The sequence below is a fragment of the Hypomesus transpacificus genome, chromosome 19, assembly GCF_021917145.1.
Source record: "Hypomesus transpacificus isolate Combined female chromosome 19, fHypTra1, whole genome shotgun sequence".
In the NCBI taxonomy this organism is placed as follows: domain Eukaryota; kingdom Metazoa; phylum Chordata; class Actinopteri; order Osmeriformes; family Osmeridae; genus Hypomesus; species Hypomesus transpacificus.
This window is the reverse complement of record NC_061078.1, coordinates 2814746-2842742: the sequence shown is the minus strand read 5'-3', so window position 1 is coordinate 2842742 and position 27997 is coordinate 2814746. Positions and strand designations below refer to the sequence as shown.

The following is a 27997-nucleotide window of genomic DNA, read 5'->3' as shown; positions in this document are numbered from 1 at the left end:
CTAATAATCTTCCCTCTATTCCAATACAACATATAGATTTGAAAAGTAAATGAAACAACATTACTTTCAACAATTTAAAAAGCAGTAGGCATTTTTTTGTTACGATCTGACTTGTCAAGTATGACCAAGGGCAGGGAGTTGCCATGAGAACTATGACTCAGCTCCCACAGGTGATTGTGCCCAGTCACCAACATAGGGTGAGCGATGACTAGGAGGGACACGGCATCCAATGAGGTGCTGTCTACACTACTGACAAGATAAATAAACAACAACAACTAAGAGAGATTGTGGGTACATATAATTGTATTTCACTTCAATCAATGTCTGCATCTGATGTTTCATACGGAGGCAATAATGTATGTACAACATTTACATTTTATAAACAATGTATCAAACACAAAAAACTATCCACATTGGACATTTTCTCTAAGTACATATAGCTGCTTTATTTCCATCTGCCCAAAGTTGAGACTTGGCACGTCTTGGACGGAACCCTAGTACTGAATATCATCTGTAATGTCCAAAATGATCACAGTTGGGGACAATTTAATATTAACAAATCCATTTTCCAGTATAGAAATATATTTGAACGTATTCTGACCAGATGGCATTACCAGTAGTCTATCCAATTTTAACATACTATGCACCAACTCTAAGACTGGTTACCAAAGTATTTATTTGAAAAGAGAACAGGTTACTTAACAAAATAGAAAATATTACCCAGTGAATACTTGATCAAAAAGGATGATGCTTTGTAAACATAGCAACAATCCACAAAAATATACCTTTAAAAAATTTGAAGGTACAACAGATATAAGTACACACAACAAAAAGTGATAGATATATATATATGTATATGTATATATATATATATATATATATAGATATACACATATATATATGTGTATATATTATATATATATTATATATGTTAGAGTTGCAATATATATATAACAAAAGACATTGTTTATTTTCACTATACATAAAGAACAGCAAGTGTCCATGGCTTTCAATTTTCTATATATTGCTGAAACAATGTTTTCTTTTGTGGAAATTATCAAAATACACTCACTACTACATAAAAAATCAGCATACTGCTTTGGCTGACATAAAGAATGTGGTTTTTAAGAGGAGAGCGAGACAACCAAGATGTATTGCTTTACAGTTGAACTGCTAACTAACAGGGTGAATAAACAAAAACCTGTGACAATGAGAAACTACGGCTCTTTTTCCTCACATGGCGATCCCTTTGTATTTTAGTCCTCGTGATGAAATGCAATCAAATCTGAAAACTCATCTTGTAAAGCTACATCAGGCCACACAATGTGGCAGTGTAGATAGTTATTCCAAGCTTAGCCAAAAATCAAGATAAATATTTTGAACTTTGAATATTTGTGCTGTAGCATCTTGCAAACTTAAATAAGTGCCTTAGATCGCATCAGTGACCACAATAAATCCACAATGCTAAACAAATGTTTATCTGATCAGATACTGTAGAACATATCTGATCGCTTGAACATTTTACCCCAGAAAAGCAGATTACAAACAATAATCCTAAAAATCACTTTTTCAAAGTACATTTTCAAAGAACTTCAATCTGATATGAAAACAGTGAATAATAATAAAGATGTGAAAACAACAAAACTCGCATATTGTATACCTCCTGTGCTTCCTGGAAAGGTTTAACAACCTAATTTTGTGTGTGTGTGTGTGTGTGATTTGACAGGTTTTAAGTCACCCAACTTTCCATGCGCATGCGTTTGACAGAGGGGCTTTCCCTGTTCTCCGTCCCCCCCTGCGGTCTGGCCAGCGCCCCCAGCGTTGAGGAGTGGAAGTCTGACCGGTGGTCCTCCCGGTCACTGCCATCGTAAGAGCTGCATGAAGAGCTGATGCTGTCGGCAGGGGAACGCCCCATCTCTGGCCTGGAGGAAGAGGACGAGGTGTGGGGTGGGGGAGGGGCAGGGTGCTGGGCCATGAAGCCTGATTGGGTCACACGGTCTCTAGGAGGGGAAATGGGCTCTGACTTGATGTTGATGTTCTGGTTGGTGTTGACGGAGAGGTTAGAGCCCTGAGGTATGTGGTTGCCAGACCTGATGGGAGGAGAAGGGGGGGGGGATGGGGACAATCACTCATTTGAATAAGGGTAGCGGGATAACATAGAGTAGTCACCCTCTTAAATATTTGTTGTTTGGCAGTGTGAGGAGTTACTTACACCAGTGAATTCAGTGCAGCCTGACCCAGCTGATGATGTTGCCATGCCGACATGGAGCCCAGGGAAAGGCCTGCTGGAGAGTTGAAACCTTGTAAGCTGGAGAGATCTGAGCTGTTCAAGGAATACTCTGTGGAAAATAATTCAACACACTATTATTACATCATTAATCAAAGAACAAATTTGATTTGTAATAGACACAAGTGGGTAGGTAATGGTAAAGAAAATCTGTATATACTCGATATTTCTGAAGAACACTGACCATTGTTGTAAGCAGAGTTCATGCCTGGGTAGACCAGACCCTGGGGAGGCAAACTGGGGGTGTTTACTGAGACCACTGGAGTTGCCAGGGACTGGTTGGACTGGGAACTGTTATTCAGCCTCTGGGTGCTCTAGAGAAAAAGTCAGTAAATTGTCATTATTTGAAATGAAAGACATTTAAACAGATGTTGCTGTCAAAGGAGTTATACCGATCTAGAAAAGGTTGTAACACCACTATTGTTCACCACTTGGTGTCAGTATAAGCCCACAAGAAAGTCTTATTAACTGTGGGTTAAACCAATGAATAAGGGCAGATGAAGTCGAGGGCATGTACTGTAGAAAATTAGTATTTCCATGAATCAAAATGAATTATAGTTCATGATAAGGCATGGGCGAGATTTGAGTCAAGTAAGTTAAGGTAGACAGATAAGATTCTTCAGTCCACAAATTACCATTTAAATTCTATTCATGATTTCTTATGGAGTAGTCAGGCATGTTTACATGGTGTGATGAGTACTTGGTGGAGTCCCATTACAAACAACTTGTCAGCACAGTGAATGACCTCAAGGTCAAACCGTCGACCACAACACAGACCACTCAGTCATGCAATCGTATATTGTACATTTTCAGCAAACAAACTAGCTAACAACTATCTACTATAACACCAAATCAACAGAACATCCCATTACAACCTTTGTGTGGTGTTTATTTGATGTCAAGAGTAAGAAAAATCATACATTTATCTAACCTCATTTTGTGGACCAAGCTACATGCTGTAGCCGGGTGAAATCATCAAAGTTAGAGTTGTGTTTTGTCTGACATCATCCTAAATTACGTTATTCATCTCATGAAAAAAATAGAAAAGAGGAACTGAAAAAACTATTTTTAAATAAACCAAAGGAACCAGTGTCGATGACATTATCCATGTGGTTAAGATCACAAGGCAGTACTGGATGATGTTTTGGAACATCAGACAAATTCTGAAAAAAAATCATTTCTAATCATTTCACAGAACTTAATACAGAAACAAGATGACTGTCCCCCATGTCATTCTTTTCTTGTTCGCCCACTTAGAGGCATTTAGGCAAGTTGGTGATGCCATATCACACATTCTGAATATGTTAAACAATTAACTTTGACTGCATTAACTGCTAAATGTCTTCTCAAACCAGAAGAAAAGTATAGGATATAATATTTGTTGAATTCAAATAGTCATGATCTATAGAGTGAGATTATTTAGAGAAATTCATAGTAAGATCCATGTTGACACACAACAGTTTCCAACTACATACTCAATAATTAAATAACTAAATAATAGTTTAATAAAAAACTCAATAACTAAATAATAAAGGGTTCTAATCACTAAGTGGCCTCCATCAATAGTTTATTTTCAATAGCTTTTCCTTATTTATCCCGTAGGCATTCCATCCAACTCACCATTTCCACCTCCTCCTCCTCTGACTGCACAAGATAGAGAGAACGAAAGAAATATTGTGGAGTGGTTACAAAGGTCAGAATCCTTCTCAATAACTTCTTGTAACTTTGTGGTGTGCTGTTCTAACACTTTGGGTTGTATGCTGTTGTAACTCTGCTATGGCTGTGTCTCAGTCCTTGTGTGAACAGCAGCCCACATGCAGAGATCTCTAGTGGAGAACATCAAAAGGTCAGAACTTTTGTGTGCGCCTTGGAAGTGTGCTCCTGGCTCACTCAAGAAAACCATTTCAATGTGTGGTTTCCCGATCATGGCATTGTTACTTCCTGGGTTTCACTGCGCAATGTTTGAACAGAGAGTGGGAGGCAAAGCAACGGGAGAAGGGGTGACTAGGGGCAAATCAATAACACAGCACCATGCACACTGGGGTACACAAGGGTGGTGAGTGAGAGTGAGTGAGAGAGAGTAACAATCTGCCCAGACTCTCTATAGACTGTGTATGACTAAGGTCTATGTTTAGGATTATTGTCAGCAAATTAGTTTTACGTGTGGTGTGTATAGCAATTACTTGAACTGAAACCACATTGATTAATGGGGAGTTGTTGGCAGGGGCATAGTGTTTCTGTTATAATTTTCCCACCCCAAAACACTTTGGTGTATGGTGTAAGAGAGACAGCAAGATAGATTTGTCAGCTCCTGTCCTACATGCCTGCAAATAAGCTAGTTCTATGGAACAGAGAGATCAGGCTAAACCACACACACACATAGTACACAACATCTATCAATTAAACCTGACATGCAACAGTTCTACATTTAAATGAAAAAAAGATGAGGAGGTGGGCTACTCTTGAGTACTGTATACTTCAATGCACCATAGGTTGATCCTGGCATGGAGATTATCTTCAGTATCTACTTTAGCCGCTTTCGTCTATAAGGTATTCAGTTAACCTCGCCTATATACACCTCTCAGAGGAATGCAGCCCATGAAATAATTAGAAAGATTTGAGCCATAAACCTCATTTCTTTTTCATTCTGTGGTTTGATGCACGCTTCTGACAGTTTTACATGGTCCCAGGTGCTCCGGGGGATGTGAAAGTTTGCTCACTATAATTACGATAACCACAATATAATTTTCATCATGGGCTCTATTGCATGCCACGGGCTACAGTATATATTTGGAAGAAAAAGTAGCAGTAACTCATTTGGAGTCAAAAAGGAGTCAGCGCCTCCTTTGTTTTGTGCTATGGCATAACCTGCCACACAGGTACACATGGACACACTCACCAGGGGTGGCATCATGCCTTTGTTGGACGGAGGGAGGACTACTCTCAGGTCGGGCTTTCGGCTGGCGAGGGGCAGGCTTCCCCCAGTGGGTAGAGGGGATTTGGTTGGCATGACTTTTCCCAAGCTGTTTGCACCGGGGTTGCCCACAAAGCCATTCCCTGTACAAAACACACAGAAATCAAAGGGCACGTTACAATGTTACAAAGACCCCAAAGCCGGCACCAGTTGAACTGTTGATCAAAAAATTAAAGATGGAAAAGAGCATCAAACTGAAAGGTTCCCCTCTTTTTGAAATGTGCAGTGGTGTCCAACGTTCTGTATGTCAGGTTATGTTGGTTTTGATTCCCACTCTTTACTGTAGGGCTTTTTAAATGAAGTCCATCACATCTATCATATCAAAAGTCAGCCCCAATCAACAGCAACTGAACTTTAAATTGCCATTTCCTTTTCACTTGGCAGCAAGTTTCATAACTGAATAACATTTTAGTCACCATTCAATGCCTGTAGAGCCTACAATATCGCACAATGGTGTTTTGTGACATTCAAATCTAATAATGAATTGAAATGATGGGGAGTTATTCAGAAGCACAGCAAAGGAAAGATAAAGTGGGGACTTGGTAATTCTGCTCATTTGTTCTGAGAGATCCATTGTGATTTTGGCAGCTGCTGGTCAGACATAGGGAGGAGGGCTGCTATGTTGTCGTTCCTCGGGGACTATACTCTCTGCGTTCAGACCCTCGTCAATGAGATGCTTGCGATGCCTGGTGGAATGCCAAGATATGTCTTGCGACTCCAATTTCTTTTACATCTGACGTAAGGCCATCTGCTGGCTCATTCTGTGCCGTCTGAATTTCTCTCAGGACTAGTGCCATTTGAAAAAACAATACGTTGCTTTTACTGTTGGAGGTCATTTGGGTAGAGCTATTACGGCTAACAGCTCATGAATTAAGCATGAACAGGATTGGCTTTTTGAATAATGTTTCAGGGACAAAATATTCTGTTCATGTCGGTCTTTTGTGCCCACCTAACAGAGTCATTTCCTGCCTCAGCTATGCGAGTGTCGAGTAGCCAGGCCTGGAGAAAATATTCCAGTCAGACCTCAGACCAGCACCTACTAACACAAGCGTATTTTCACAAGGGACGGCACAGCTAATGTTCACGTTTTCGCATTGGAAACCTGATCTCTCAAATGTCTTCCACACAGCGACACGGACCAGAATAGCACTGTGATACGGTCTTGTTTACCAAGCGAAGGACACTTACTCTTTTGATTTTTTGTAAAGTGTGTAAATTCCATGGCCAGCATCACGTGATGAACAGAGTAAACAGCGTGGAGGGCAGCCGGCCAAGTGGCCGTGATAGCCTTGCTGAGGACAAGGGGGTTGGGAAAGGGGAGTCGGATAGGCTAGATAGAGCTTAGCATTACTGTAAGAGGCTCTGTTACTCTGCCCTGATAACGATCACTCTGGGGTGATGTCATCGCATGGAAGCTATCCAGAGGAGAGCAGGCAATCAGTCTCAGTTGCCCCGCCTCTCTGTACACAGCCTGGATTTGAAGGGCTGGAGGGCCTTACTTCTCCCGAGAAAACATTTAGTCATTCCATTTACTTATTCCACACTCCTTCCTTTACTCATTCCACACTCCTTCCACTACTAAACTGCAGGCTGCCGCCTAAACCCTGTCGCTGCTGTAAACAGAACCAAACTGCAAAATTACAAACATCCCTTGACATCCCTGGGGTCCAATTTTCACCTTGGCATTTGTTATTGACTCATAAACCAGGTTTGTTGCTTTGTTACAGTCCCAGGTGCAGCATTCCATTGAAAACAACTCAAAGTGGACAGGAAGAATGTACAGTTATGTATTTTTTAAGAGATACTTTTGAATTATTGAGTGTTGAAGACTTTTTGCACTTGCAGTTACATAAGGCTAGCTATGGTAGAGCTGAGGATAAGAGAGTGTCCTTGAAGAAAGGTAACTTTTGAGCATTGAAAACGGTTAAGCCACAACGGGAGCCCGTGAATGAGGCAGTGTGTTGTATAACTAGGTATGTTGTATGAATGCTCGGCTGCCATTCATGTATACAACTATGCATCAGTACATGGAGGAGGAGGAAGAAGCAGGCAATTACTTCACAAATGAAAGAAAATGTCAGGCAAAATAAAGAGAGACAATATATATTTACAGCGAGAGTGTTGGCACTAAACTCATCCTCAACATTCTGCTATTAACCTTGCCTAAGATTTATAGAGCGCGGCAGCAACACATCAACTAACCCTGCCATTCCAGCTTTACCGTAACACTCCTCTTTGAACAGCACTATGTAGCCTGACATGACACTTAACCGAATCCATAATTCAATTAGAACAGCCTGCATGCCACAGGCAGACTTTCCAAATGCTTCTTAGAGAGTTCACAAAGAAACTGTGGGCCATGTAAAAGCCTTTCCCTGTCTAGCAGATTTCAAAAGAAGGGAAATTGAAGCCTGGAGTTAGAAGGTTATGGCAAGTAGACCCAAGGCAGAGGATAACCGGGTAAAAAGACTTGTAGTGGTAGTCCCCAGCCCTAGAGCACTATGGGGTTTGTAGTCTTCCTGTTAGACAGGGTCAAGGGAACTGGGGACTGTCATCTTGCCTTCTGTCTCTACGAATCATCCTTGGGAACAGAGACAGACACTGCCAGGTCAGCATAGCCAAGAAGCAGATTAGGCTTTCAGGATTTACATTTTGTTGGTTAAACCTAGGACATCACACATGTTGGTTAAACCTGGGGTATGTGAAGTACACATACTTTCATCTCCAGAACATGAACACATTTCTACATTCATTTACGACAGAGGAATTGTGGGTTTACAGACTTACTCACTGGCTAAACCTGATTTAAAAACACCAGTACACTTAGTCCAGTCTGAGGGGAACAAGCGGGCACCTGCCACCCCCCGTCTGTCACATGGCAAATAGTGGCCATGACAGGTCGTCAGGGGCATTGTGTACGGTACCCCTCACAGGCTTGACATGGACAGCGTGCTTGCAGGGCTCTGACGGCACAGGCAAAATGCAGACAGACCTACCGTGGCCCATAAAAGGAGAGCAGAAGGATTGCACAAACAGGTGCACCTGTCAGTGGACCCAGGGAGATGTTTACTAGTGGACTGCCACGTGCTGACAACAAGATCAGGGCTGAAGTGAATGAATTCTTACTTGGTTCTCTTTAAATTATCAGCCATGGTGTTTATTTTAATTGTATTTTTTTATTAACTGTATTATTTCTTCATACTTCAAACTAGAACATTTGTAATTGTCCGCAGAGACAGACAAACCACACATGTACTAGGCCAACACAAACATAGCAGGACACTAGAGAGTAAAAATGACACTGGGGCTTGGCTCTGCCAAAAAGGAACAGTTGGACCTGTGACCTTGGTTGAGTCCTTGGTGGTGTGACACTGTAGAGAGGCTGATACACTCACATCTGCTGCTATCTCCTATTGCTTTGTGATATCAGTCCATATCAGCCTATGGGTAGATTTGTAAGTATGTAAATCCTGTTTCATGTTAACGACAACAGGAATACACTCATGGTATATGAAAATACCACCTTTTTGCAAGTTTAGGAAAAATATTTTGGAAAACACCAATATATTTGTTCTCGGATGTATGGAAACACAACCTGTTACAATGAACAAGGTTTAAAAGCTTTTTTAGAAAATTTATTGGTCCCAAATACCCTGTTAAATTTAATACTAATCCTAAACAAAACTCTCCAGTAGCCTAACCAGCCTCTCTATCCACAACTTAAGTGTCTAGGACACGCTGAGGCCACAAAGCTAATGGATTTCTCCTCAGGGACTTACCCACTGGGCCAGAGCTGGGGCCTGTTCCATTTGGCACTGCCAGCTCAGCGTTCCCCTGCATACCACCTGAGGAGAGGCACAGAGTGAGAGGATCAGCCATCTGCAGGCCGTGGCCCACCCATGTGTGAGGAGCACAGTCGGAGCAGGATAACACAGCACGCTTCATTAGCAGCAGCAGCCGCAGCACAGCTTTCCGGGCATAGCCACACAGCTTCTGGGGAACCACCGAATACTGAAGCCCAATAATGAATTCCGATTTTAACTGCTTTTTTCTAAAGCTTTCATGTGATTCAATTACATGGAGTCTTCACAATCACGAGTGCAAGCACATACTGGCACATGCAAACGCACACTGACACACACACACACACACACACACACAGCCAGCCAAAAACACACTAACCTGTATTGCCAGCACTAGGGGGACGTGAGGGAGAGGCCATGTTCCTGGGTAGTTGTCCATGGGGCGTGGAGAGCATGCCGCTGTCGCTGAGGGCCTGGGTGGCTGCAGCCAGGGCCTGCTGGGAGGCCAGGGAGCCTGCAGGGTTGTAGGCCTGAGCCAGGCTGCTGGGGTTGGCCACATGCATGGAGAAGTTCTGCTGTGGCATACCGCTGGGCTGGAGGGACAACACAGGAAAATCGGAAAATTAGTGATGGGGGGAAAAAACGTATTTGAACACTAGACAAGGCCAACATTTAAAATCGTTTTTATTATTGAAGAATGAACATTGATGGATGTCATCAAACTATGTCCCATTACTATTTCTATAACATCTCTAAATATAAAATGACATGGATAGACATGGTTTTGTGATAGAGTGAAGACATTGTTGCACTCCATAAAACATTTGACATGCTCAAAACTGGTAGCATTAGCAGACCATTGCAGATACAGTGCAATGAAGTTGTGAGTTGTAACATTAGTAAGTGATGGACATAATGGTGAAGTCATAGAAAACTAGCATATACAGTACCATTACAGCAAACAATACAGTCGTAGACTTTTAAACAGTGGCTAGGGAGTTTCAGAACGGCTGCAACTACTACCTGTTCTTTTGTGGAAGGTGAACTGGTTTAAGGTGTAGCTAACATGAGACATGACCAAGAATGTTGTCATTTTTGCTTGTGACTTATGTCAGTGTCAAGAGTGATTGAAAAAATAAATAAAAATGAAAACAATAAAAACATTTAAGAGAGGGAGAGAAGTGTTTTTTGTTTTGTTTTTTTGCCATAAAGCCAAGCAAAAACGTTCCATTCATTTACTTACGATTTTATGATTTCTCATCATATTATCAAACTCCTCATTAATCTTTTTATATTTCTCTTCAGTGTGAGGGGTGAGGATATAGGAGGCATCGGGGTCCGGGCTATCACAACCTCTGTGTTCTTTCTTGTTTAGCGCCTGTGGTGGACATCAACATAAAAGACAGGGAATCAACACAAAAAGGCGGAGAAGGAAGGAAGTTGTACTTACACCACAGCGTCTGTACATAACAGCACTCTCTTCATTTAGCTTGGGGAAACGTTCGTCCATATCAGGGCTATGGCCAAAACAGTCGTCTGCCTCAGGACTGGCACAGTCATTATGGCCTTTGATTCTTAATTTCTGAAATACAATGCGGGACATTTACACACTGAAATGCAGATTGGTGGTGGTGTGGAGGATTATTGACAAAATGTCCTGGCCTAGTCCTGAAAACTTTCTTGAAACAGATAATAAAGCTTAAATGGTAGCTTTTCTAAAACATGATGCTGTAAGTCAAAATTGTGTGAGTAGAGTATTGACACATTTATTACTGTATAAATAAGTGTTCCTAAAAATCTTATGCTGTGTTCACACCTAATACAAAACTAATTATTCGCATGTCCTAAAGTCAATGCAAACACGCAAATTATTTGCGTCTTTCGCTTGAGTTGAACATTTTCATTTTTGAGAAGAAATCGAGGGCAAGAGTATTGAAGCTGTGTGGGCATCCTCTGCTATACTACACTACTTCGTATTTGTTTATAGTAGTCATTTCAGACATGGTTGACAACAAAAAATAAACACAAATGAACGCGATGCAAACATTTACTTCACGTTTGGTGTGAACACAGCTTTGGACCCCAATCTTATCATCACAATGTTACTGTAAGAGAATCAAAGTCATTTCCCTCATGCACATGTGACCAAAAAGCAGCCCTTTTCCAGAAGTTCAATGACCTCTGTCTGGGAGCTTCAACAGGTCAGGTCATTGGTATTGTAGTAATGATGCTCTCCTTTGGATTTAGGCACCTGTAGGTGAAAGAGACTTGCTGTCTGCGACCATTGTGTCTCTGTTCACTAATGAGGACCAACTCAAGCTGCGTGTCTGTCTACCCAGCAGCAATGTCCTGATATCTGCAACCCAGGGTACATGGAGAGTAAGAAACAGCTGCACTTCTATGACAGCTTTGACAACTGGGGGAGACTGACCCTTTGCCCCACCTGAGCACTGCCTTGCCCTGCCCCCCTCCCCGTTCCCCTCCCCCAATTCAGAGCTCATATCTAATTTCTCCTATACATTATATCAAGTGGCACTTGAGTTGGAGGAATGAAGAGCATGGTTGATTAGCAGTGTGCCCTTTCCATTTTATGCTCAAGAATGTCTTCAATCTTGCATGCTTGTTTTTTCAGCGTTCATAACAAGCTTTTCCCTTCCCTTGAAATGTCTTTAGATAATTCTTTAGATAATTATATCAAAAGCCAGCGCTTCAAAAAAAGATAAAAAATCCCCCAGCCTATGACACCACATGTCCGGGCATGTACTGTCAATCCTGCTGGCTGTGCCTACTGCCTCCAGTAAATGGACTCCATGAGCAAATGGCAGAGCAGGTGTCTCTCTCCATCCAGCACCTGTCATCTCCTCAGTGTCCCTGTGGCCAGCCGGGGGGGCTTCGGTCCAGCCCCCTGGCCATAAAAGGACCTGGTCGGTCAACCCCTGAAGGTCAATGACCACATCGACACCCTCAGGACTGTGCTTGCTTGCATGAGATGTTTGAACAGTAGTGTCCAAGGCTAATTCTCATTTTAGTCATCATCAGTCCTAAAGGAGCATAAAGACTTCATGAAGGGACAGACAATGCTTTAACTGTGTCGTTTCAGTCCTCTTTGGTATGTTAATGAGTTAAACAAATAGGGCAACCGCATGACCAGCATCTGAACTATTCTTTACGTTGAGACGCTTCAAGTACAAACCATACACATTGTTTCAAGATTTAATGTTATTTAGCTTGTCTGAAAAGGGCAGGGAAAGTCTCTCTGGTTATTATCTTCAGACAGCTTGCCTCTCCCTCCCCCTCCCTCCCTCTCCCTCCCAAACTAACTGCTGTCACCACGTGAGTCTGCTTCTGGATGTACAGCCTTCTTATCTATCTCTGCTGTGGAGATAGGGGCTGGTAGTGGGGGGGGGGGGGGGGGGGGAGGGGGGAGATAGAGGACAGGCAAACAGGAGAATCAAGGTTGGAGGGGTGGGATTGCCATGGTGGAGGTTTTGGATGATCAGTCAGACACCAGTTACAAGTCACAAGTTCCAATTCTAGTAAAGAAAGCAGAAGCCATATTGTCTCTTTATTGATGCTTACTGGATGTTTTGTAATTGGGATTTCAAGATAACTGAATGAGTCTAAATAGCAACAGCCATCCCTGCGTTGTTCCTGGCAGGGCAATCTGCAGCTCAGACTAGACAAAGCTGTTATCACCCACATAAACAAGACTCAATTGCCTCATATTTTTTACCATCTGCCTATAACAACTTTTGATTTTTTTTTTTAATTTATTACTTGGCAGGCTGGAGAAGGGCAATAAAAAACATTTAAGTTGCTTTAATGACTAAATGACTAAATGTAAAGGTTGCCACTGTGTTTGATTAATGTCATTCCTACTGTGTTACTACAATTGAAAACGCATTGATCATATACTCAAGGTACAGTATACAGTTAAGCCAAACTTTAACATCACCATATCACTGTGTCATTCGTGATGGATGCTGACATCACAAATACTGATTGTGAAATTAGACGTCTCCGATGCTTTCTTTGACCTCTGATTGCAGCCAAATCTCTCCAATCCAAGGGTCTGTGAAATACTATCCCTCTGCAGCTTTGCCCCTCCCTAATCTCTCCATTCTCACTGGCCTCTGAAATATTTATGAGTACAATTAAGAGTTCCAATAAGACAGCGGTAGAGGAGAAAGAATGATGGAGGGAGGATGAGCACTATATGGCAAGAGGATCAGACAAATGAGAGCGAGAGCGTCGAGGAGAGGACTGGAGAGAAAGGGAAAGGAGGAAATGAGAGACAGAGAAAGAAAGAGAGCAGGATGTGAGAACAGATAGATCCCAGCCTGACCCAAAATCAATCATTGTGGCACAGCACACAATGCGGTCTGTGTCGTTTTTTTTTTTTTTTTACTTTACAAAAGCACACCAAACAACATGACAGAGCAATGCCCTGGAATCAAAACATATACAACTACCAACAAAAGTGTGTGCTTGTTAGATGCACACATCTAATATCTTTAAAAAAAAATGCTTCCACGTTGGAGACTTAATCCTTAATGTAAATGAATTAAACTCAATGTTACACCCCAGTGTTTAGTCTGGTTGCTAATGCTCTCAGTCTGGCCTAATCGATACAGTGACAGGAAGCTTCCATTAACCACAGTATAAAAGCCAATACACCCCTAGTTTTGATTCTAACAGCCAGGAAGACAGGAAAATAGTATGTGATAACAGGGTTTTTCCTTCTAAATTACAGTAAAGTAATAGTAAGAGTAAAGATGTATGCACTGGTTTCAGAAGTTGGTTGTCTTCAATTTCTTGTCACGCTTGTACATGCAGAGAACAGGTGTACCGTATACAAGTGTCAGCTGTGCTATGGGTCGGAGAATTACACCAGTTAACACAGATCTCACTGTTCCTCTTCAGCTCTCATCTTTCCATAACTCACTAAGCAGCGATCCTACATGGGCGGCCTTCAGCAGTCCTGTCAGCCAGCCAGGACACATCAACCTACATGGCCTCCAGCGAGAAAGATCTATTGTCTACCACCACGTTCTGGGAAGTTCAAATCCACCTTGAAACCTGACCTCGGCCATACCATACTTTAGTGTAATGTGACAATATCTCCCTGTTAAGATTACTCTGTTCAAAGGTGTGGATGTGTAGGGTGGCCAATCTGAGCAGTACCTCTCCCAATATGTTGCATAATAATTAAGCACCTATTAAATTAAACCACTTGAGAGGGAATGCAGTCCATCACCGTCTTCGGCGATGTAATGCTTTTGGGATTATCAAATAGATTTAAGGTATTAAATAAATGAAACACATAATTTGGAGTTTGTGTCAAGGACTAGGGGTGGAGTCTGAAGCAGGGTGACCTTCCTAATTGGAAGAAAGATCAAGGCAGTGACAGCACTCCTCTGGAATGACATCCAAGCAACTGGCCCTTAATTACTTCAGGCGTGGTCCTAACAGTCCAGCCTGACCAAGGCACATGTCCACCATTTGGTTTTATATAGAGGACAGACTGCATTCCCAGACACTCACGCCTCAATCCCTGTTATTGCAAGTTATTAGTAGACTTTGCTAGCTCTATTTTGATCAGTTGTACTTACATGTGTGATTATGCTGTCTTGCTGCTCAAAAAAACTAAAAAACAATGATCACTCTAGAAGTGGATCTGCAGAGAATATCCATGGAATATCCTTGACACCACACAAAATAAATGAGTGTTTATTAATAACATCTTTCAATAGGTCAGAGAAGGACTATAATAAGTAATCCTCTCTTGGACATGATGTTTGAGTATTTCTGGTATGAACTGACCGCATGGTGATATCATCACGAACGATGGAGATGAAACAGAGCTCTGTTCACACGGAGCTGTCCCTGTGCAAACCCAAATCTGTGTTAACTCCTCTTTAAATATTAAATCTAAATTTTGGAGCGAGTCATCTTCGTGGAACACGCTCTCAAAACAAACATGCGTCGATTCATCCCACTGTCAACATTACTATTGTTTGATTTGGTTTAAATGACATTCCTAATGTTGTCTGTTCAAACTATCACAGATCACCTGAAGGAAGGCGGGGGGAGTAAAATATCAAACTTATAATTCAGTGTTGTATGATAGGTTAGTTATACTGTAATATATTCACAGTTCTATTGGAGACATTACTGCAAATCCAGCATCAGTACATTTATGACATAACATGTAGATTCCCTGCATCTCTACTGAAACTGAACCATCCACTTTATATTGCTGCTAGTTACATAATTATTTTTAAGAAATCACTTTCCCATCAGTGTTTCCCTTTATGTTAGTAATCCGATTACATAATGCTAGATAATATATGCGAGGTTTTTAAGGATTTGTGTGTAATTATTCATGAATTTAGCAACAGGCTTACATAATTCTATATTTTATTTGCAGAGTCACTACTTTGATACTTTTGATTTCATGCTAAGTTAATGTCTTGTGACCTTTCAGCTAACTGACAGGGAGTGTAAAGTGTCGATTTCTGTATGTGTGTCATGACATCACTGGCTAGTCTTATAAGTAATAAGTAGTAAGTGTCTTAAAATACTTCATGGACAAACCTCCTTTTAGAGTGGTATTTAACTGTCAAGTAGCTAAGCATGTGTATCCTACAGACATCTCAAATGTCAAAGCCGGTATTATCGGATCATGAAAGAAATCTGGACACTTGCCAAGCATTCAACTGTAATACTAGGTGTTTTCACATCACAATTTCTTGATTGTATGTTGTCATTGGTGTGCATCAAAGACAAATTAGGCCCTCCGTGTGGATTAGCTTTTAGATGTTGGCTTATCGCCCAGATGAGAGACAGCAAAAACGCTGATAGGGCATGATGTTGCAATGCTAACTGACAGGGGTCGCTTTTTTGACGAAGGAGTGTAAATCTTCCAGGGGGCAAAAATCTTGGCAACTTTCAAACTCTCAACTTTTCAACTTTTAAAATAAATTTCATTTTTTTTCCATTTATATTTTCCATTTTTATTTTCTTGTCCACACATCATGCTGCCCAAATGATTACATTTCATACTTTGGATAAAACTCAACTCTAATCGTAACCTCTGCTTCATTATTCTGACAGCAGCAATTGATCTGTCACACTAATTGACCAGCCTGGACATTGTATTGTCCATGCCTAACTGGCGTTCATTATAAAAGATGCAGTCCTACTGACTCACCACTCTCATTGGGTTTGACATTCAAACTTTTTTCCATTCGGTTCCTTTATTACAGCACTTTCATGAGTAAAACCGTCAATCAGATATTGGGTATGTTTTTCTTCCAAATATATGTGAAATGAAAATGGTAAATCCCCAGTCTAAGCTTGTGCATACTCACAAATTATAATATAATGTAAGCTCCAAAAGAATGGAAATCAAACACTTCTTTCCTGCCATTGATTTGGTTAGACCTGTCGAGAGAAGCAAGGTTGAGATCTGCTGACACAGCTAAACAAAATGCAGCAACAGAATGTTGCAAATAGCTAACCAGTATGTAAAGTATAACCTCTCAGTTTACAGTGTTTGTTTTCACTCGCTGTTGTGTCAGCTGCCTTTGTGGAAAAAGCAAATAGGCAGGAGCAGAAATAGGCAAATTCATCTCTGCCTAATGACCTTTGGAGAAGATACAGGTGGTTCTTGTCCAATTGGGAGATGTCGGGTTTCATATCATAGGATGAACGGCGGCTTAGTTGATGATCTGTATATTTGTATTTTGTCAACTGAGTATAAACTGTAATCATTCAAGATAAAAACAAAAACTGAATCCTAGCATGAGGCCAACGCACAATGCTTGACTAGCTGCAAAAATCTCGCATTTACGTGAATGTATAGTTTACAGGAGGAGGATATCAATCTCACACTATTAATCACATACTTTACAGACACTTACTTAGTTTCCAAAAGTGCAAATTCAATCTTGGATTACACAAGTCTGAACAGAACGTGAAGTTGCACTGGGGTCCTGTTTACGTGTAACAAGGCCAGCGTCAGTTTAATACAGTTTATATCCTTAACTATCAGCATGTGAACTCTACCTGAACAATGGAGAGAAGTGTTCTTTTACAGCTTTCAATCTAACTAACCTATACTCAATGAGGGAAGGAAGCATGCTTAAGGACAGAGGGTCTAGTAGAGGTTGGGTTTCTCAAACAAGGCTTTTCTTATAACAGTGTAGACAGGGACAAAGTGTGTTATAGAATCTGACTTTCTACTTATCCATTTAGTGGATTGACCTGATAAACTCCTATAATCTGTAATGAATAAGAACATGTACATTCCAGAATCTTGTGTGTTCAGACAAACATGACCATGAAAATATGTGCACAACATAACTCTTTTCTGAGAGAAGGTAGCCACTGCCAGTTTAAACTGTTGGAAGGGGCACTGAAAACAAACACAATTTAGGTTTGGGAAGTTTAGCTTCCTCCGAATTCTTGAGTCTTTGGGTGTGTAAGGGTGCAATGAGTTGAGTTGAAAACTCTCTCAGTAAGGCAAACATTGCATTACCGTTACATAAACAGTGTGAACGTGAGTCATCTTGGCCATTCATTTTTAATGGAAGTGAGGCCAAGATCAGAAACAGGACTGCTCAGGGACCGGGACTATGATGCAACAAAAAAACACAGTCAGCATGACACACGGTTGCATGACATTGACAAACCAATCAAATGATTCACAGTGCACCTCTCTAACTTCTTGACAACAAAAAGGTCGGACAAACAAATGTCATCTTGCTCCGCACGTATGTCAATGTTGAAATATATATATGGCTTTGCTGGTATTTCCTGACAATCCAGGGGTTGTTTGCTTTCAAACAATGATTTCAACAATGCTGGAGACCTTGATCACCCCACCGGTTTTTAGGCCCTACATGCAGTCCACGTTTCGTTCAAGACTCTGTTCCATGCGTTGTTTTCTTTAAGAACAGCATGTCACTATTTAGACCATGTGTGGAGACCAACACACCCTGCGACACCATTTGTTTCCATTCCCCGCTGAACACTCATAAAAAAAAAAACGATAACATTCAGGACTGCCAAAATTTGGAAGTGGCAAATATTGGAGGATTTTCATGGTGATCCGAAAGTAAAGAATCTGTGCGTGTTGATACTTAGAAAAACAAACAAGGCTGGGACATGCTGTGGAGCGCTGAGCAGCTACACCCTCCACCCCCACGCCAGTGAGTATGGCTTGGGGAAGGGGGTGGAGAGGGGAGCGGTGCATGGCTAATAAGGCTCTTTCCAAGAACAGGTTGCCATGGTATTGGCGATAGATTGAGCTGTTGTTTCCAAGGAAATGTATGAAGTTCTACACAACCTTTTGAGGCCAATTTCCAATCAGGCCAAGCTTAGACAGTGATATTTTCTACTGGGTGACCGTAGCTTTGCTCAGACGGTTCAGAATTAGGAAATATGCAGTAACAACTAAACGCGTTGACACTCACCTCCACAATGTCTGAGTTGGTCCTGCTCTCGTGAGGCTCGTTGTACTCGGTGTACTTGAGCAGCACCTTGTCCATGTCTGTGCTGGCATACTGGAACAGCTTGTTGGAGCTGTTGAAGATGATCAGGGCTATTTCACAGTCACACAGAACGCTCAACTCGTAGGCCTTCTTCATCAGACCAAACTTCCTCTTGGTGAAAGTCACCTGAAGACAAACAGGGACAGACAAATATTGAAGTTGAGTAAAGTACCACGATCGGCATCAAAGACTCCTTTCACAATCGCAGTCAAGTAAGACCTTGCAAGTCTATGATCAAACTTTCATGGTTAAATGAACAAAAAGATTGCAGATGATCAAAAACGCTTAACATTCAGCTGCCAGAGTTCTGCTGGAGAACAAGGTGCTGAAAAATCAGGGCCTGTCCAAAAATCAGGGTGACACTGACTTGTTTTATCCTTCAACAGCTGCTGTATCGCATATTACTGACCCTTTGCAAAGAACAAGCCGATCACTTTGTTTCGACAGGAGCAGTAGAGGCTGACACCATGTCTGTGTCAGCTGTTTGACAGTGAAAGGTCATTCAGCCATATGTAAAAAGGTGCCCACCAGGCAATATTGAGGAAGTCAAATGTGTTGGTGAGAAGGAGAGCGCTGCATTCAACGCATTGATCCAGTTGTAACACAACCCCATGTTTGAGAGAGAGAGTGTGAGAGATGAAGAGAAAGAAAGAAACAGAGTGAAAACCTTGTAGAGATAAAGGGAGGGAGAGGTGTGATGTATGAATGATGGAAGAGAGACACAAATGTTAGAGTGCTGACTATGGGAGCTGGCTATTTCTCCCATACGCCTATTTTCCTCTCTCCCACCCCACCCTTTGACTAGTCAATATTTCCTCTTTATCACAACCTCACCAAGCCCCCGCAGTCCTGATGGTTAGACAGCTCAGTGGCCGGCCCTGATAAGGAGGGAGTGGACAGACTGTCTAGTCCCTGGTCCCACAGTCAGCTGATCTACAGCAGATACTGTACCGGCGTACAGTATGACCGGAGATTAGAGTCACCCATAGCTCATTGTTATACTCCACCACTAATATCAGGTTCATTCTCATCTGGCGAAATGTAATGGACACTGGTGACTTCCAGGCAAGAAAATGTGTGAGTCGATATGTCAGTTGCCCGTTTTTGGATGGGACGCTGGGAACAGTGTTTCCCTGTGTTTCATCAAGATCAGACCACAGAGACGGGATCCTCACAGGCAGGGAGAACAGGAAATGCCTCTTTCCTGGGAAGAACACTGAGGCACTGAGAGCGGACCAGCGGTTGACTTCATCAAACAGAAATGTGTTTCAGAGAGCATCTCAGTCAGTATAGAGAGAGAGAGACTTGACAGGCTAGCCCTGGAGGGGGTGAAGCATGTGCCCGAGTGACTGGATGGAGAGGAGTTCTGGTGGGAGGGGGGGGATTAAAGATGATGGTCACCGTCACTGGAGCATACCAGCTATTTCCCACATTACAGCAGCCAAGCTGGTAGGCAGATATACAGGATTCTGTCCATTTTCATCCTGTCTATTTACATTTGCTTTTGGGAGGCCAATAAAAATCCCCTAAGGTAATCTACCAACAAAAAGGCTATCATGGATTGTTTGACTAAAATAGTCATTTCTAATTTATAGCACTTCACATCAAAGCAGAGATAAATATTAATACCTTTCACACACCAATCATTTTCTTCATCAATCTTTTAGTATAAGTCAGCATGCATCATACGTAATAGATAACAGGTCATCTTATCTCCAGAGGACCTCACAGTAAGCTTAGTGACTCATCTCATTGTCCACTCTAAAAGCCTGTGTCGTGACTGGTGATGCAAACACTTCACATCATTCTAGACTGCAGCATGACCGTGTGAGCTGCAGCTGCCTCACTGGCCCAGCACCTTCATCACACCACCTCATACCACATAAAGATACGACTCCAAACAAGCATAACCCTTCTCGTTTTGAAATATAGTTCTCTTTGATGACCCACAACACCCATGGAGTCAGGGAAGGGATTGGAAAATGGCTACACATTCCTATAGTTCATTTAATAACTAATCTTTACCAGTGATTCTTATCACAGAATTTTCAAGTAGTTCACAGATTAGTTGCCAATTGAAACTTGTGGGGTTTTGTAAACATGACCCCTGCCACCTGTAGCCTATGCATTAGCCACAAGCATGTCAGTTTGGGTTTGACATAGTGCTCAATGAAGCCTATTGACGACTGAAGACTTCTTACACTCTCATACACATACCTGGTGTGGGGCTTTTAACTGTGACACTGTGAGGGACACTATGATATGCATGATGGTACTTTATCTTTACATATTTCATATTCCGAAGGCAGCCCAAAAAAGGCATCTTTAGTAAGGACCGGAAGGTAAGAGGACCACAGTATGGTAACATGCATGTTGAAGAAGAGCAAGTTTGAAAGGTATAGCGGGGCATTATTGATGCAGGAATAATTCTCCTTTTCATTAAGTTAGAATAAAGTACAGCAGCTCTATATTAGCAAAATGCCATTTAACACAAATTACTTTTTTTTGCTGGCTCTGCTTAAAGCAAACCAAATATTTGCATGGGTGATAGGCCTCAACATTGCATCTCAGTGATTTGAATAAATATCCAAAAGGTCAAGAATCGAGAAGACTTGATAACGATTATGCAAGTGGGGACTTCTTTTCACTACTCCAAGTGTATCCGTCTGTAATTAGCGTAGTTATAGTACAGCACATTCTTTTAATGTCAGGGTTATTAATTGCCTGTGGAGCGGCCACACAGTCAGAGCTTCTGCTTGTCACCACAACACCGCTAGTATGCTAATAACGATTCCCCTGAGTACAGTCGACAAGATGCCCAAGAGAGCTCAGCCTCGGAGGCTTGTTCCACGTCGTCCAAAACGAGCAAACACTCATTAGAACCCCATAGAAAGCGATTTTTGTGATGAAAGTTGATGTAGATTTATCATGCGACCATGACCTGGACTGGAGAAAATAGCCGAAATTGTGCCGTTACTAGAATAAACTATTTGCTAAAGTGCTGTGTGGAGAGAGTTGTGAAACTATAGGAAGGTAGGTCTACATTTTTTTTTTTTTTTACTTTTCCTTGGTGGAGAAGCTGTGAGTCTGATTTGGATAATGATCATTGCAGGTTCACTACAAATCTCCAACGGCTCTCATAGCAACATCCAGATATATGCTGTAATTCATGCTTCAGAGCGACTGCAAGGAATCAAATCAAACTTTCATGCAGCGCTCAAAAATACTAACTATAATGCTGAACCATACATTTACAGTGACAGGGGTGAGTTGAAGTCTGCATACTACATCTATAAATGGACCCACCTAACAAACCAACATCAAATTTAGATATCATATAGGCCTACAGATGCTTTTTTCCGGCCGCATCCCTATTTCCAGTCTAAGACAGAGGTCCAGACAGGCTGGTATTTGTTGTGCTGTTAGCATGGGATATATATTTAGAGGAGGCAGACAGACAAAGTGGATTCCAGTGGGCTGTGTGGCTGGAGAGGGCGATGGTGAGGCAGGGAGAGAAGGCTGCTGTGTGTCCCTCTGACCCACCCTGCTAATGAGAGGGTGCCGTCCGGCCGGGGCTAACCCTAATTACTGCCCCAAGCATCCCAGCTGGTACCGCAGACAGGGGCAGCCAGCCTGCCTGCCTACCTTCCCAGCACACAAGACATCCAGTATCCTACCACACCTTGCCTGAGAGGCTGGGCAAAACGCGGCCCACATCTTCACCATCCATTCCACCACACCCTTTTTCAGGTTAACTTCAGCGGATGGATAATGGTCTGACGTGGGATTTGAATAAGTACGCATATTCTCAAAATAACTGAATAGGCATGCAACAAATAGGTAGGGTTTCTTTTCAGTCAGTCAAGTTTTGCCGCATAAAGATGTGTTTCTAGGTGCCAGTGTGGATGCACACTAATAGATTTCTAGTCCACAGTTGACTGACTTCCAATTACCTTTTTAGGAGATAACTATAGAAACAAAAAGACTATTCTGTGAAAATATCAGTCATTATAGAGAGAAAAAAACATTGCTTGAGGTGTGAAAGAAACTGTCAAGTCTACAGAAGACAGACTGAAAAATGATGACATGTGAAGGTGACATGTGAAGGTGACACTCACCTGCCTGTTCCTCTCGTCCATGATTCGTGTGATTTGGATCTTCTTCCGCCCCATGGTGGAATCGGGTTAGATTTCTCTGACACCCAAAGAATATCAGAAAAAAACGTCTGTGTGAATATTCCCAAACGGATCCTTAGCACATCGTTTTCTCTGTCTTCACTTTGCCTCAACAACTGTGGAAAAAGAGACACAGAGAAAAAAAGCTTGAGTCTGAAGTCGATTACACGTTTCCTTAACTTTTTACAATGAAAAGGAATCATAGAAAAAGAAAGTTGTGATTTGTTGCAAAACAAACAAAACAAAAGTGCAAATCAATAAGCATACTTTGTTACAGACCTGATAAAATACATCCCCTCCAGTTTTATATTTTTTTCCATTCTTATCTTTTAAAACTCTCCTTTGCACCAGAGCTCAAAGCTAATCCTGCTTACTCGAACAACCAACACTACAGTCCGAGAAGTATTGAAGTCGGGATTGAAGTGTGCAGCTCTAGATCCCCAGACTGACGTTCCCACCTGAGCAGCTAACTGTCCCACCTCTCCTCAGAAGTCCTTGGCTCCTCAGCCTTGCCCCAAGTCCCTGAGCCCTTCCCTAATCTCATTGGATCTAAGAGGTACACAGAGGCAGGTCAGGGCTGGGTGAAGGGGGTTTATCCAAACGCCCCCCCCCCCCCCACCCCAACCCCCCCCCGCCCCCTCCCTCACCCCAGGATTATAGCAGCACGTGGAGCCAAGCTCCAGGACCTGAAGTGCAGCACGGAACAGACACTATGACTGAACACACCAAAGCCATTTTAGGACAGAGCTGATTTATAGGGTTTGGAGATGATGTATGTGTTCTATATGATTTACTATCTAGGTAACTAGAACAGATGGTTGAAGAAGACCAATCTGTTTAGCATTTTACAGTTTGTATGATCTAAAGAAACGTTTTGCTATATTGATATTAGTAGAAAGTCTACATTACCTGCTGATGGACTAAACATATGCTGAAGGCTTTGTGTACTGTATAAAAGACAGTTATACAGTGTATACTTCTTGGAAGTGCTAACCAGAGAGTTGCTGCGTACAGAGATCAATACAGATGTAATATGTCACTATAGGAGAAACTACATCTACTTGACATAAAAATCAATATGACCCTAGGCCCACTCACACTCCCCACTGTAAGAAAAATCAACACCAGGCGGCAGAAGGAAGCACAGACTTCAAATGAGAACCTGACAATGTACCGTACATCTCACGATCTATGCACATCAAACATTATCCTGACCATTTATGTCATTAAACACTATGGTTGTTGTCTACAAGCTGTTGTTATGGAATATTAATCTATAAAACTGGGTTCTTATCTCCAAATAAACATGTATAGCACTACACGACACGGTATCTATTCCATGAGCTTCAAAACCTTTTGTAACTTTTGTTGGTACTTCCAAAGACATCACATCCTCTCTTTCCAAAACAAACTCCTTTTTTATCTAAGTGTGACATCCGATTCTTCAGGAGTTTTTGAACTGCGGCTTTGCAAGAACATTTTCAGAGTTTGGTATTCAGTTCGCTTGTTCAGAGAACTATAGATGGAGGCCATTTCCATTAAAATGCTTCTCTATAAAACAAGTGCTGAACAACAACACAATAGTCTTTATTAACCTTTAGCCTCACAACAAAAATTGCAATTTTCTATGTTCACATTAGCATAGCACAAAAACATATTACACAACCTCACACAAGTCAACTATTGCAAACTTCCGAGTGTCTGTGAGGAACAAACGTCATGTTTAATGAACTCTACCACTCCAAGGAAACCTTCTTAACCCTGTAGCGCCATTTGGATCATATTTGATACATGAGTTTCAGAGACCTCTACGTCATTATCATGAGCAATACTTTCTAATACTATTTTGTCAAGCAGTAAAATCTTATTGAGCCCTCAAAGCGTGTCCATGCGAGCCCTTCTTCCTGTCGCAGATCTCTGCATCCTACCACATGCTTTGCACAGCCCACTCTTTCTGCTCCCCGGCAACTTCCTGTTTTTGTGTCCTCCACGGTCTGACCATGGCAGAGTAAAGCTCAGTGGACACACCTCCCCTGACATCTTTCCCCCTTTTTCTTTTCCTGACCTAACCCTCGTGACTAAACAAGAACAGCAATGTCCGGTGTGTGCTACAGAGGCTGCTTGTCCTCAGGTTGTTGTTAAATTGTTTAGTCTTGGCTTTTCATATGTAAACTACAACAATTGCAAGTTTTTTTTGGTCCCAGTAGTGTGTGTTAGTGGTGCCTTTAAAATACAGCCTAGATTTGGTGGAAATACAGTCACCCAATTTGGTCAGAGTTCAAGCCTGACAGTCATGCAGATGACTCATGTTATTATAGCTCAGAGAGAAGGATGTGTGGTCTAAGTAGCAGTGGAGAAGAGTGTGAAGTGGAGGGGTGGTAATGTTGGTCTCTGATGTGAACCAGACACACAGCTGATCCCTGACCAGTGTTTCCCACACATAGACTAATTTGTGGCGGTGCGCCACACAATCAACACCGGCCGCCACATATTGCGCTTCGTAAAACATTTTTTTTGATCGCTATTTAGGTTAAAACACGCAGCGTATTCGTTCAGATGCATCTCCTTTCCCCTGCTCTCCCTCCGTCTCTCTCACTCATGCGTCTTTCTCACTTATGCACAGTCACAAAGTCAACACACGTTAGCAACAATACATACATACGCCGTTCTAGTAAGACCGACAGCTATATCAGCGAGCCTTCAGCATTAGTGCCGTAGCTAAAAGTCGAGGAAAGTTGAGGCTACTTTTCGCTAGGTACCTTACTCGAAGGTTCCCCTTCGTTCTTTTGGTGAGAAGTCTCAGGAGCTAGCTACTTACCCGGCGTCATGGAGCCGACCAGTTAAATAGCTGTTTAGCACTAGCGTTGCTACATGCATAATGCAGCAACGCTAGCCCCCCCCCCCCCCCCCCCCCCCCGGTCGGACCCCCCACCCCCCTCCCCGCCACAACTAGATTTCTAATCTGTGGGAAACACTGCTGACAATAACCCCCATCCCCCCACCCAATCACCACATTTACCACTGTTCCTCCACCGTACTTCTGTTGCTAAGGCAACTAACAAGCTGTAATTAACAAGGTCTACCTTGGTGTAGCTGTAGATGTAAGGTGGCAGTTTGGTAGGAAAAACCAGAGGTAGAAACAGAGAGAGATCATTGAGGTGAAAAGGTGATTTTATTTGGAGAAAACAATGTATAGCTTTGACAAGAACATAAATACTGTTCTCCCGCAGAGAACCAAGGTGTCAAAAATCCTGGCAGCAGCATAACTGGCTGGGTTTGTGTGGTCCCTTCTGAGAAACCCTGCAATGAGGTGACATGTGCCCTGACTCTACACTGACACACACACACAGAACTGCCTTGCACTTCCCACAGCACTGTCATCTTTTAGCATACACTTGAGAAGAGAAATATAACAAGGCCTGCATGGAGAGGGCCTCTGCCACATACAACACTGGCCTGTCAACCCCAATAGCACTGAGGAATGAATGCATTGTGTAATCACAGATTTTCTATGGAGGAGTAAAAGAGAAATAAAGAGATTGAGAGGGAGACAGTGTGTTTGAGAGGGAGAGGGAGAGAGGAGCACGGAAGAGGAAGAGAACGAGAGAGCAAAGAGCAGAGAAAGAAAAAGCGAGAGAGAGAGAGAGAGAGACAGAAAGAAAGAGAGAAAGACAGATACTACACAGGCATTTATAAGACTATAAACATTTGGAAGTGAGAGATTTGCACTGGCAGAGTGTGAGTCTGTTGGTGCTGCTACATGGTAATATTTACACAGAGATCTTGTATTGAAATGAACTTTGACCAGATGAAAAGGAAGAATGGAACAGTTGTCTTCTGCATCATTTGCATATTAATATGTTCAATGTGTCTAAAAACGGTTAGGCCTATGCTAATTTCATTAGCAATGTCTCAACTTGAGTGCATAAAATGTGAAATATTAAATACTTCACATACTGTACTCATTCAATTGATAAATGCCACAGGCAGCTACAGTACAGTCCATGGATTTCAATACTTCCTTACTTTTCCAGAGTCATGGGCAAAAGCTCCTACAGTACTGTAGTTATCATGGCTGACTTGTGGCTGTCCAGTAGCTTTCTCAGGCCCATTAGGCTCTGTGAAAAAGTAGTGTAATTGGTGGCAGTTCCATCAATCTCCCTTTAATGGCAGTCTGCTGATATCCAAGGTAGGGGGCCATGCTCTAATGGTGGTGACCCCCATGTGACCCCCAACAGGAGTCCCAAACTGGATCAATGAGAGTTCAGAGGAACCCTTGCTAACGTGTAACACAAGCAACCCATCTAGGAAATTCCCTCTCAAAACATCCTCACAAGGCTCACAAGAAATGCCAATGACTTTGAACTGCACTTTTGCAGACCTTTTATGTGTTAATTAAACTCAATGATTGGTAAGATGCTGGTAAAAGATGGGGCTAAAAGTGTGGGAAAGTCCTCTGTCACTATCAGAAAAAAAAAAAAGTATTCAGGGATTTCCCATGAAGGGCTTGCATTCACAATCATTTCTCCTTCCTTCACTCCCTCCTTCTGTTGCGTTTGCATCAATGTCCATCAGCAGTTAAAGTGCTCGCTGGAGGCATAATCAGACGGACAGTGAGGAAATCAGCATATCCACAGGCCTCTGGCGAGTTCTATAGTGCATGGCTGCCTTTTGATGTTATTCGGACGAGAACTTTAGAAATCGTAAACAACAAGGATGAATCAAGGATCTACTCCCCAGGGGCCATGTTAGGATATCTTAGACCTCAATAACCTGCATGTTTACTCTCTGTAGTCTTGTACATTGCCTTAACACAGCTTTCAATTATTCAACACAGTTTTAAATATTTCTCTTTTTTTCCCCAAGACTATCTTTGATGCAAGCGATACGAATGAAATTTTATTCAAGGAGATAATGAAGTTGCAGGTACTTCAAAGAACATAAAATACGTATTCTGTAATGCAAATTATGCTCTACTCTATGATATAAACATACTAAATTCAGGCATCCTACACAGGCTTCAAAACAGTCTAACCTATGTTAAAGATTTGTAAAACATCTCTTTTTGCCTCAATTAAAATATCTCTCCAGTCATTGTTAGCATTTTACTGGCCTTGCCCCCAGTGCCATAACTGTTCCAGTTGTCAGCTCTCAATGTTTTTACGGCCCAGCCATTTACTGTGATTAATTCATTACCCAAA

At 42.0% G+C, this 27997-nt stretch overlaps 1 protein-coding gene across 4 annotated transcripts in view; it reads right to left on the bottom strand.

The window, feature by feature from the left end:
• Positions 1–907: 907 nt before the first annotated feature.
• LOC124481980 (myocyte-specific enhancer factor 2A-like) overlaps positions 908–27997 on the bottom strand; it is a 33993-nt gene continuing 6903 nt past the window's right edge. Inside the window, exons 3-12 of one of the 4 annotated variants that reach the window (XM_047042299.1) lie at positions 22740–22912; positions 18544–18747; positions 10515–10646; positions 10308–10442; positions 9444–9657; positions 9041–9106; positions 5187–5344; positions 2472–2601; positions 2213–2339; positions 908–2090 (exon numbers count right to left, since the gene is read on the bottom strand). In XM_047042299.1, the coding sequence (XP_046898255.1) occupies positions 1730–2090; positions 2213–2339; positions 2472–2601; positions 5187–5344; positions 9041–9106; positions 9444–9657; positions 10308–10442; positions 10515–10646; positions 18544–18747; positions 22740–22793 (1581 nt within the window). In that variant the 5' untranslated portion in view covers positions 22794–22912 and the 3' untranslated portion in view covers positions 908–1729. Of the gene's footprint in view, positions 2091–2212; positions 2340–2471; positions 2602–5186; positions 5345–9040; positions 9107–9443; positions 9658–10307; positions 10443–10514; positions 10647–18543; positions 18748–22739; positions 22913–23075; positions 23266–27997 lie in introns of those variants that run through there. The other 3 variants (XM_047042296.1, XM_047042295.1, XM_047042298.1) reach the window with 3 other exon arrangements.